The sequence below is a fragment of the Cataglyphis hispanica genome, chromosome 4 (assembly GCF_021464435.1).
Source record: "Cataglyphis hispanica isolate Lineage 1 chromosome 4, ULB_Chis1_1.0, whole genome shotgun sequence".
In the NCBI taxonomy this organism is placed as follows: Eukaryota; Metazoa; Arthropoda; class Insecta; order Hymenoptera; family Formicidae; genus Cataglyphis; species Cataglyphis hispanica.
The window spans coordinates 12,328,725-12,341,610 of NC_065957.1; the positions used below are offsets into that span (position 1 = coordinate 12,328,725).

The 12,886-nt window shown below is 35.2% G+C and overlaps 1 protein-coding gene and 1 long non-coding RNA gene across 3 annotated transcripts in view; one reads left to right on the forward strand and one right to left on the reverse strand.

Moving 5' to 3' along the window:
- The window catches only part of LOC126848736 (uncharacterized), a 91,696-nt gene that overhangs the window by 41,877 nt on the left and 36,933 nt on the right, over nt 1-12,886 (reverse strand). The gene's annotated exons all lie outside the window — the stretch shown is intronic.
- LOC126848728 (uncharacterized) lies at nt 273-12,832 on the forward strand. The gene is made up of 12 exons (XM_050589840.1): nt 273-648; nt 3,464-3,486; nt 3,712-3,785; nt 4,069-4,444; nt 4,643-5,061; nt 5,181-5,482; nt 5,649-5,833; nt 6,023-6,148; nt 6,680-6,739; nt 6,850-6,987; nt 8,439-11,321; nt 12,153-12,832. The coding sequence occupies exons 1-11, from the start codon at nt 626-628 to the stop codon at nt 11,165-11,167; spliced, it is 4,455 nt and encodes a 1,484-aa protein (XP_050445797.1). The 5' UTR covers nt 273-625; the 3' UTR covers nt 11,168-11,321; nt 12,153-12,832.

Genomic DNA, 12,886 nt, shown 5'->3' on the forward strand with positions numbered 1-12,886 from the left:
AAATTGAACGCGCTTTACGTCTTTGATAAGGAGATGATGATCTTTTTATCGTGCATGCGGCTTTAAAAAAATATAATAAATATACAAATGTGTGCAATACAAATATAATGAATAAAATAGAATAATTTATGCATGGATAACAAGGCAAGCGGATAAAATCTTGCCATTTGGTCTACTACTTTGCGCATGTATAATAGGAAATATATTGTTTCATATATACATGTTCGAGTCTTAAAATAAGCACGAGCTATTTTGGCAAGTAGAGGCGCGGACGAAGAGACGCAGAGAACGATGATCGCGGTGACCAGCGCGATGTGGTGATCAAATCGGTAAAGATGTAAGAGTCATCGCATCGTCAGCTGTGTGGCTGCATGGTGTATACTAGTCTGCAAAGTCACGAGTCAAGTCTGAACGTCTGAACGCCGAGCGAATCGAAGTGACGGCGACGGTCTCTGTAGTAGCGGCGGACGTGCGCTAGTGTCGGCATCGCTGCTGCTCGATCCCCTGTCTTTTAACACATACATATAGGCCTCCTCCTTCAACTTTTGCCAGCGGAACATCGATTTTTATAGTGGACTAGTGGGTAAAGATATAAGAGAACAAGAATCAGCTAATTATTTCGGATATGAGTTCGTCGCCGTACGCCGGGTAAGATTTTATTAATTATCTCGAATCGCCAATCTCACTTCGCCAGTCTCATTGAAGCGCCCGTCTCGTCGAGAGTAATTTGCCACTTTTACCTATATTCTTCGATCCCCTTCGAAACCCTTTGTGCCCTTTCAACTTTATACCTGAAAGGATGATTGTCGAGAGAATCGAGATGCGAGTATTACCTAAAATATTACAATTAAAATAACTTTATAATTACTTTAAATTTCAAATTGATCGTCTCAACTCTATAAAGTTGAGTTAAATTATATTCAATTTATATAATATTGAGATATACAATAATACATATATTGAAATTGTGTGCGATTAGTCTTGAAAGAAATATATATATATATATGTATAAATTGCGCATAAAAATTTGAAACTCTTTATGTACGATATATTTTATCGATGATAGAAGAGAGACAAATCGTTCTTTCTCTCTCTCTCTCTCTCTCTCTCTCTCTCTCTCTTTCTCTCTCTTTCTCGTAGAAACAGGAGAAGTGGAACTCGTTTTTCGACCATGGTGCGTCGGATCGGGCGTCGCAAGGCCGAATTGGCCTTACTATCGTGCTCCAAGGAGAATCCCTCGACACATATTTTACCATCGAAGCGAGCAATGTTTGCTCAACGAAGAGATTCAATTTCAGGCGCAGCTTTCTCGCAAGTCGGCGAATTTTTGTGCCATTTAATCCAACTATAACTGCCTAACGCTCACAGCTTGGCCAAAGAAATGTATATTTTCTTTTCAAACAGAGAAAATCCTATCGGATGCATCTCTCTCGCTCTCTAACTCTCGTATATATATATATATATATATATATATATTACACTGTACTTATGATGTAGTATTTTTGAATCACAACGGTTAAAAAGCATTAATCTTTTATTTTGTCTCTCTCGGATCGATTTCGAAAATTCCTTTTTTCTATGTGCCATAAGATATTGGTTCATTTGTCGCGCATTTATCGCGGCGCACGTTAGAAATCCTAAAAATAAAATAATCGGAAGCATTTAATACGCGCGCGCGCGCACGACGCTCCAATGCGCAGGTCATCCCGCGCTAAAATTATTCTCGCTCGACGTATCTACCTAAATACATTTCTACTCGCTGCGATCCGTTGGCTGGGTTCTTCAGCACGGTGTGGTCGTCATCAACATGACCGGATTCGATTCACCATAATTGAGCTTTCCTAAAAAACTTAAAGTTGTGCTGGCAAATGACGCGTAACATTCGCGTTAGCGGGAAAAAAATATAAAACATTTGTCACCAAATTACCTTTTTCAAGAATATTTACAGTCTCTTCATCAGGTATATAATTTGAAAAAAAAATCTTGGAAATGTATTACAGCGCTATCGAGATTTCATGGATTTCACAATAACTAAAATAGAAAATTAAAAAGGAGCGCGCGCGCGCACGCACACACACACATATATATATAAAAACGTAGACGTAATCGCGTTAGTCACTAGTGCCTCATAAGAAAGAACGAGAACGGCAGTAGAAATAGCTTATTTATACGTAAGAAAATAACATAAAAAGAAGCTGGCAAATTTTCCATGCGAATGCATTGTCTCCTCCAATCAAATATCTCCTGAAATCGAGGGATACGTGATGTAATAGTTATGTCAAGATCAAAATCTGCTTGCGTTGCCGCATGCAGATTATTATGGACTCCTTTTATTATTAAAATTTATAATTCTTCTCATTTTCATTCATTGCATTCTCAGAGAAAGGAATTTATTCTAAAAATAAAAAAAAATAAATAAATACAGATTTTTTACGAAATTGTGTACATTCAATTCACGATTCTTATTTTCATTTGGTTTATGTGTGAGGTATCCTTCAAATGTATGATTCTAATGATCAGCGTTGTCTAATCTTTTTTAAGAAAATAGGTCTGTTCAATATTTTGAAAGGTATCTTAATTAGTCTTAATCAGTCTGGTATGATATGTTAGTTGTGAATTAGCGAAGAAAATACGAGGGCTTGATTAAATATTTTGCGTATTTCTCAATTTGTAATTGCATTTTTATAAGTTTTGCATATTACTGATTTGACTGAGATAAATCTTGCTATTATTCTGTAAATTAATTTGTACATGTATTTGTATATGTATACATGTATACAATATAATCAAAGATTTGTTATAAATTTACAAACAACCGTTTTATTAATTACACTCGTTATAACCCAAGCGCTTATAAACGCTTGTAATAAATGTTATATTACATACACATATATATACTCTAAATTTGTTTTTGTATGCATGTGCGTGCGTGCTTGTGTGCGTGTGTGAAAGAGAAAAAAAAATGTAAATATTACGCAAAATATGAAAGTGCGCAAGATGTGACTCATGCTCTCTTCAAGTTGCATTCCACAGATAAGATAGGAACGTGTTCGTTTCATGCCAACTGACATGCAAAAGAAAAAGATTTGTTTTTACTTTCTAAATATATTATTGGAATATATCATAAAATTGTTTTTTTGTTGTTATTTAAAAAGAATTATCATCATGTCATCGCGAAATGATCCGTTCAATTTTTAAGGCAAAAATATTAAAGTTATGTAATCTTTTCTACATATGTACATATAGAAAATAAATTTTTGCATAGATATATTGACTTTGTGATAAAGCCATTTACACACGTACCTAGACACGTGCGTATTTTCATAAACTCAATGTATCTATACGCCCATTATTTTTATGTAATATTATACATCTTTGTACTTGTACAAAATTGCTAAAGTAATTTCCCTCTTATTTTTTATTTAATTCGAATTAATAATTTTTTTAATATTTATATTTACAGGAATCCGGATGCCATGCTTGCAGGTATGCACATAAATTAAACTTTTTTTTCATAGAAAAAATGAAAATATAAATTTTTTTATCAAAATTAAATGTGCAATATTTACCTATTTACCTAAACTAATGGATAATTAACTTTACCTAGTACACAGAATGATAATAAATAATAAAATTATTGATATTAAATATTCATCAAATTATCGATTCTTTGTACATTAGTATTGTTTGTAATGCTTATATAATTTTTAGGTCCGCCACCACCACCGCCCCCTCCACCACCTATGTCTGGTCAACTACCACCTATGAGAATAAATACTACAGAGGTAAGAGAAAGTAAATGGCATCTGCTTATTGCTTTTTGTCGTGTTAAAAAACAATGATAGCGTTAAAAAAGTCGGCAATTGCTTTTTTATCAAACTTCTTTTTATTTAGAGTCTTAAAAAAAAGTTGACACACACACATATTATGTGCATATATAAAATGTATAATTTATACATAATTTTGATATTGATATAATATAATTTGTGTTTAATGCAATTTAATTATTATCTTATGCATATGTATAGTAATAATTTATTTAGCAATAAAAAATTTTTGGATTTGCAGAATGTAGCAGCAAAGAAAGCGCAGATAGTTAATAATGATGTTTACGAACCACCAGCAGCAATTCAGAATGCGATGTTGACAAAGGATAAGAAACCATTTACCTACACTCCAGGTATGGGTGGTAAATTAGATTTGTCGCAGATTCGTAGCCCGCGAATGGCGAGAAGAGTTGCGAAAAATGCCAACGACGAAGGAATAGAGGGGCCGCCGAAACTTGCCGTCGAGTCGAAATCGTCATCGATCGTGGCTCCTACCGCGGCAAATTTTTTGCTGCAACCACAGGTCGCGGTACCAGTCTTTCCTTCCAACATGCCAACTCAGGCCCATGTTAACAGAATGTCATCATCTCAGTTTATCAACAGGACGCCGTCGAATGGTAATCACCTCTATGTGAATTGTCTTCTCTTATACTTGTTATCGGAAACTATCATGTTACAACACGAAAGAGAGAGAGAGAGAGAGAGAGAGAGAGAAACTGCATGCAATTGATGTATAAATCCGCGTATACCTAATGTATATACATTGAAACAATTGTAATCGAATGTTTTTTATCTGATGAATGTTCTTCTTATAGTCGCGGACAAGCAAGCCGAACCATCGAAGAACATTACAAAGATAGATACGAAAGCAGTACCGATTAACACTCCCGAAAGTCCGAGTACACCGACGCAAGTTACTTTGGCCAAGGCTCCTACGCCCTGGCTGCAAAATAAGAATAAGCCTCAGGAGGAATTGCCCGAATGGGCGAAACGTGCGTGTATCAATAAAGTGGTTAGCAGCGACCCATCGGAATGCGTGCCTGCTTCTCCAGTTTATCTTCAGCAATCGCTACCACAGCATTCAGAAACGAAACAAAAACAAGGGCAAAAACAACATCTGATTTCGCTGAGTCAACAGCCAAAGTCGCAACAACAGAAGCAGAATACCAGTTCCGCAATGTCTCAACAAGTTAATCCGCAACCGCATGAGCACGAGCATGTTATACCGATTCGAGTAAGTTGTAAGAAGTTTTTTCTTAGTGCATTCCGCTTAATTCCGTAATTTTTTTTCTTATGTATGTGTATCCGTTTTCTTTTCTTCTTTTCATGTTTTCGATATCTGTTGTCTATTAGATCGAGGATAGACCGTCGATATTTGACGTGAAACGTGATTCTGGTCATCATCAATTTAAACAACCTCCAACTTTGCATCATCAACAGCGATGGGGTCAAATGCCTAGTCAATATACGTTAGAGAATCAGGCGCAAAATTGTCCACAGGATCAAGAGCAGTCTCAAATTCGCATTGCAACTTTGCCCCGCCTGGAACAACCGGTCGGAACTACCTACATCATCCCTCTCGTAGTGAAAGATAGCGACAAAAAGACAGCGCCTTCTAATGCCGAAAATAATTTCATTGAAAAGGCTGCAAAAATGTAAGTTGAAGAATTTGTTAAATTTGATTGATGCTTTAGGATCTCTCTTCAGAGAGATATCCAAAGAAATTTCGAGCACAGAAAACATGTATTATAAAAAGATTTCAATGCGTTATTTTGCTTACATGTGGGAATGCTTGCAATCATCGACGAAAATTGTTGACAGTGTACAACAGCGGAATCCTAACTCAATTCAACAGCACGAGGCTGGTCCAGTTCAATCACGATCATTTCGTGTTCTTCAAAAAATTACGGACACGGATGCAGTCAATGATGTGGGTACAGAACAAATACGTAAATTGGAGTTGAGTGAAGATGAGAGGCTACTTATGAATAAATTTAAAGAGCAAGGTAGAATTTATTATTCTTGTTTATCTTATATCTTATCTTTTGTACATACGTATAATGTTAATTTTATTTTTAATAAGACTTTTAAACAAGATAATTGATATTTAATTTTTCTGACTACATCAATGCTAAAAACTCTAAAAAGCTAGCTAAATGTGTAGACAAACATTTTATTGTTTTTTTTTTCCATAGTCGATCATGAGACTTATCTGCATCAAGAGGAAGATCCGAGATATCGCGGTGCAGCAATACCTTCGCGAGCTTTCCGTTTTTTACAAAATATGACAGATTCTAATGATGCCACAGTTACTTGCGCAGGTAAGCCAACTTTATACAAGAAATACCCTTTCATTCAAAATCATTATATTTATTAGTATTATTTTAATAATAAATTTTATTAAGCAGTAATACATCGGCAATAACAAACAAGCGTTACATACACACACGCGCGCGCACGTACGCATACACACATATAGATTTAAAGGACAAGAGATTTTACGTACTTCCTTTTATATATGCATATATATATATATATAATATGTATGTATATATGCATTATTTCATTAAAGAATAAAGTGCAATTGCACTTTTCCAGTGCATCATAATTTGTAAAAAAAATGAGTTAATAGAAAAATAGACATTGCTATATCATTCAATTTTTGCCATTATCATTTCTTTCTATTTTCAACGAAATAGATGCTGGAACCCGTCCCAAATGCGTGACTACCTACTCTGTATAATCTCTTTGTTTCTTTAAATCCCAAGTCAAATTTAATATTAAAAATAGCTAAAGAAGATTAAATGTAGTAAATGCAAATAATGGATACAGTTTTTCCTTGTATGTTTCAGCATCACGTAATATACAAAACGTTGCAAGTAAGAAGCAAAATAGAAATTCAAAATTGTTTGGTAAGTAAGTATGCGATTCGGATTGAATTTTTGCATTAGCAAAATTATTGAAGCAAAACTGAAATATGTACATATTTAAATATTTATAAATTGAATTTACACATACATAGATTCTTACATAGAAGAGACACAAACAAACTTGCCGCCCAGTGAACAACAAGTTCAAGAACCGAAGAAATACATGGGTAGTGCAATTCCTTCTCGATCCTTCAGAATATTACAAGCGATGACAGCACCAGAAGGTAATGGTAAGTATATATCTGCTAGATTTCTCGAAATTAATTTTTCGTATAAAAGCTGATGAGATATTTTATCTTGCTGATAAGATATTTTTGGAAAAGTTACGAATAGAATTCCTACGAGTTTTGCATTTTTATCTTCATTACTATATAAGATTTTTTAAAAAATTCCAATTTTTTTCTGTATAGAAATATTTTTCGTCTCTTTTGTAACCTCTCTACATAATATTTAATACCCGCGTGATAAGAATTTGTTTTTGTACAACATACACATATTTATTGTTCATAAATTAATTGTAAAAGCTTATTTATACCTGTGTACATTAATGTTTCGTAATGAGCGCTTTATATTCTAATGAATATTTTGTTGAAGTAACATATTTGGCATCGCTCAAACACACATATATTCCCGAATCCTGTGTTCACAGGATTAACAAAATTATCTTTGCTGCTACATTTTATATTTATTATTTTTTATATTTATAAATTGTGTAAAAGTGTAATTTATAAAAAATTATGTGGAATGAATAATTTTTTGATGTAAGCTTTCTTTTCGTTGTTACATGATGTTAAAGTTAGCTAATCAGCACTTGTTTAAATAGCGGAAAGCTGTCATGTTACTTCGACTCCGCCTCCTTCCCTATTTCCCGCTGTAGATAAGCGCTTTAACATAAAAATGAAATAATAACAATAAAAAGAAAGCTCAGATCAATAAATGATTCAAAACTTTTCAATTTGGATTGTTATCCTGTATCTGATGGTGTGTTTTATGTATGTTTTTTCAGTTACAGGCCGTATATATATATATATATATATATATATATATATATATATATATATATATATAATATTTATTTTATTTAATAAAATATTAATTATTTCATAAATATTTTTTAATTGAAGAAAGAGAGAGAGAGAGAGAGAGGGAGAGAGAGAGAGAGTGTGTGTGTGTGTGTGAGAGAGAGAGAGAGAGAGAGAGAGAGAGAGAGAGAGAGAGAGAGCAATTACCGTCAAATACGTAGATATTTGAAATTATTTTCCATAAAATTTTGATTATTTGCTTGACAATTTGATATATTTTCCTTTGAACACAGGATAATTTATTTTTCTCATTTCCTTCGAGCTGATCGATATAATTTCGCTTCTCCCATGCTGTATCATGTTAGGTCTACGGATTAAAATCAATTAGGCATATGTATACAGTGTAGGGAAAAGAGTAAGCGCGAAATATATAATATGCACGGATGAATATTTCGGATACATACTTTCGATCTAGGAAATGTTTTGTTTTCCTATTGTACCATCCATTTTATGGATCATATAATGCACAAAACAATGTGCGATAAAAAGAAGAAAATCTTAGACGTCCAAATAAAGACGACACGCACGACGCGACGGCTGTTTTACGCTCGATGTGTGAAGAATTTAACTTTGAATGTGCCTTGTGCTGTTTGTTGTAGCCATGCAAGAAAATCGTCAAGCAGATTACACCTGCCGAACAGAGAATAACTTGCCGGGCAATCAGCAGAGTATATTTCTTCCTCTTCAACCTATTCCTTTATGGTATCCCGAGGGTTGGTGGGGCTATTATCCCGTGCAGTATAATGCTGAATCCAATAAGATTGCAAATGAAATGGACAGACATTCCTTTCCTTTTTATGCATATCCGAATGGAAGAACGTATGTTGGATCCTTTTATCCTGTTTGTAATGAAAACTTTGCGGACGCGATGACACAAATGGGAGTTACGAGCCAAGAAAATTCTCCAGGACAATACGCTGGTTACGCGGCCGTGATTTATCCTCAAGCAGGTTACAATGATGTTCAACCTACATCGCACATCGTTGAAAACAAATGCAATTATGTCGACAATCATTTTACCACTGCCGATTCATTTTTCAGTCAAAATGATAAATTAGATTTCGTGTTAAATGGCACGGTTAATGAATCAAAAAACATCGTTTTGCCCAAGATTAATCACGAGATTAACCATTTGGATGCACAGTCGAATGACATGTATAATTCCAAAAGTGTCAGCGAAAACTTTAATATCAATAGAGAAAAAAATTGCATAACCACGGCGATGAACATAATTGACGAGGAGGACAGCATATCGACGGATAATTCTAACAACATTGCAGTTACTAATAATATCGAGATGCCAGGAAAAAAAACATTTGGCCCTTATATTAACGTGCCAAATTACACCTACATAGATACTAGTGAATCTAGTGCTTCTAGCGATTCTAATGATTCCAGTGACTCTAGCGATTCTACCTCGGACAACGAACAACTCTTGGATTCTTGTCAGAAGAATCACAGCCATAGCAACGATACTATTTCCAATAATACGTCATCCGATAATGATTCTGATTCATATATAGCTTATTCCAGCATGAACCCTTACGGGAAACTGGAGAAAGATGCGTGCGATTTTTCTTCGAACGAGAATCGCACGGACATCGCTGCTGCATGTTCGACATATCCTAGCACTAATAATCTACACGGATGCTCGCGAGATTTTTCCGAAAATTGTAATCACACCGAGGAAATACGTTTCAGTAAAGAACATATCGATTGCTCAGACGATCGTGTAAACTCTCATGCAATGTTTCAGCAAGATACCTCGTACATCGCAAGCGAAAGATGTAACGATGAAAATTCAGTGAATGATCAAAACGATCTCGACTCCTATTCCAGTAAGAACACCGAACGCCACTCGGAGCAATACGGTCAGCGATCGGGTCTCGCGACCGACAGCACCGTTTTCCACGCTCAGTTGGATGTCGATCGTGAAAACGTGAAACAACCGGACTCTGAAACTCCTTATTACAAGGATGAGAAGGACAATAAAGCTTTCTTCGAAATGACCGACGATCCTCCTGACACCAACGTCGAAAGCACGATGGTCAGCGTGAGCTTGCCCTTGAGATTCAAGTTTTTCGTATCGGAAGACAACGAGGACATCACCACTGTGATTGTCGGCGATAGCGAGATAAAGGCAGAAAAATCCTGCGAGTACTCCTCGATGAAGGATGATGTTTGCGTCGACTTTCACGTCGGTAACGATACTAGCGTAGATTTTACAGTAAAGGCACATCTTTTAGACTCACGGAATAAAGCACGAAGCATCGAGAGCGCGATACCACATGTAGATTTCACATTGAGGAAAGATCCAATGGGAGTCAGCGGCGTTAATTGCGGAAAACAGAATGTAGAGACGAGAATGGGACATGGCTTCGGGATAAACTCCGCAGAACCAACATCGAGAGACACCGATGACGATGATACTGTTTCCGAATCGATAGTGGTTACACGGGATACCTTAATGCATGGTGAAAATCGCGATTACACCCAAGCAGAATCTACTTGTAATAATAATGTTGAAAGTATCGCTTTTGGCAGAACAGCAGACGACAAACATGGTCGATGTATCGATCAGGATCTTTATCGGACGCAAAACGTAAAGTTGAAAATCCAAGGTCCTCGCGAAGACACAGACGACGAGGATAGCGGAGTGACTTCCGATATAAGTCGCATGATATCCGAGATTGACACGGATTCGGACTGTACTTGTTCGAAGAATGTGAAAAAGTATCAACGAACTCAGACGCATTCGCGACTCTTTCGGCTTTTGAATGATGATTCTATTCCAACTCTATCCAGTTATCCTAAAATAGATATTAGCGGAAAGAAATCGTCTCTCAGCTTGCCACTCAAGATGAACGCTTTCAACTACGACGACAATCACTGCTCCAATTATTCCAGTGGCTTAACCTCTCCCGAATATTCGCCCATTCACGAGCAATCTTGGCGAAGATATCACGAAGCCTCAACGACGAACACAAGTAGCTTGGCGAACTCGGCAAATGTTGATACCGATCAGCTTGCGAATCAACGAGAACAGAACGTCTTTTCGAAGGATGATTCTTATTTCCAAGATTGGAAAAGCCCAAAATTATCTAGTTTACGCGAGCAGGATGTTGTGCCTTCTCTAGCTTTTAAGACAGTTGATAGCAAGATACCTTCTTGGACGTACAAGGTGAATGTACTGTGTCCGAGAATCAAGAGTACGAAGAGTGTGCCGCAAACTCTGCTAGCACGGCACAGTGACAAGACTACCGATCCGTCGCGGATGATTCCTTCTATCCCAACATCCTGTACAAATTCTAAAACCAGTTATTGCTGACGGTCCAGGGTGGAATGAGGCCATATGTTTGCTCGCCGCTGCGAGCAACTGCTCTCCATGATTCACGGACATACTTTTCTCTCAATTTTCTTCGCAAGACAGGGTTGGGTATGCCCGAGATGTTCTACGGGCTACGTGATTTTTTTTTCTATCGGTACATATCCATATATTCGTCTATCATTCTTGATTTCTTCTCCATGTTTCCCCTTTTCCCTCTTCTTTCTTCATTTTTATCTCATTTCTACATATCTCTTTTCTCTTCTTTCGTTCTTCCCTTCTATACTTTATGCAACTTATTCTAATAATTTTTTCCCTTTTTTTATTTATCTCTCTTTTTCCGTCTCTTTTTCTATTTGTGTCTTTAATGTTTTTCTTTTTTCTTCTTCTTTCTTGTCCTCTTGTCTGGCAATCGATCGGAAAACCAGATTGTTAAATATGCTTGGTTGCTTTATGCATGTTGTGACTAATATCGATCGAAAACCTAAATAAATTTAACTAAATTTAACCTGAAATAAATTTATTAACTAGTTTGAAATATCTATATTCGAGATATTCGAACAAAAAGCGTGAGAAAAGAAATTAATATTTAATGAGACTTATCATATATAAGAATTTTTGTTATTATTTAGTAATTAAATTTTGTACAAATATATCTATATGAATGGTGAAATTATGCCAAAGAGTGAGAGAGTGAGAGTCAGTGAGTGAGTGAGTGAGAGAGAGAGAGAGAGAGAGAGAGGGGGGGGGAGAGAGGGAGAGAAAACGAGTAGCAATAAAGATTGATAGATATTACATATAATCAAAACATTGTATGTACAAAATGATATATTTGCGCTTTCAACATACATTCATCTTAAACAATACGCGCATATTCTAAACTTTCAGTATATATGTATGTCTTTTTTCCTTTTTTTAAATTTTGTCTTTGCATATTTGCCATATATGCAAAAATTGCTTTTATAAAATTAAATTTTTCATTTTTCAGGTCCCGATGCAACTGATTACTAATTGTGAGAGAGGACGAATGAAATCCTCCTTAGGCAAAGCCGAATTGTTAGTGTGCTTTTTTCTATTTTGTTTACAAAATAATCCTTATAATGCTTCTTTACATCGCATTTGCCGATTCTCCAACAAAAAATTAACCAAAGACTTTCTTTAAAGAAAATTGCAAAGATACATTATTTTAAATTATGTCCGTTAAAAGATAATTCCTAAAGATACGCTACCGTACGCTACCAAATAATTGTTCAAACTTTGAATTTTGGTATTAAGAATTTGTGTAAATGAGATTCTATTTCATAGATTTTTCGATGTATAAAGGTAAATTGGTAATTTTGTTTCAAATCGTCATTAGACACGATCAATATTCACGTACAATCGTGTGAATTTGCTTTTGAAATTTTAATCAATTATAAAAAAGAAACTCTATAACATTTTAAGATTTTTTTAAACAATTTTCAAAGAAGAAACTTGAATAACTATATTGGGAGATTGGCTGTTTTGATATGCCGCATCGTAACGTAGACATAATACAATACTACGTGAGCAAATGCATGTGGTTTATTTATTTAAGACAAATGAGAGATTGTTATATGGAAATTGTGTAATAATACTCTTTTTAAGAATATTAATCATTATTTGAAAATATATGTGTAAATACATATATACATGTTGTTAATTCTGTTACCTGAATTTGTCACTGTGTATTATTTATCTAAA

Bases quoted from the DNA above. Each gene is read 5' to 3' on its own strand.
- LOC126848728 (XM_050589840.1), top strand. From the start codon at position 626: ATGAGTTCGTCGCCGTACGCCGG. The intron at 5,483-5,648 runs GTAAGTTGAAGA...AATTGTTGACAG, and splicing joins ATTGAAAAGGCTGCAAAAAT to TGTACAACAGCGGAATCCTA. The intron at 5,834-6,022 runs GTAGAATTTATT...TTTTTTCCATAG, and splicing joins GAATAAATTTAAAGAGCAAG to TCGATCATGAGACTTATCTG.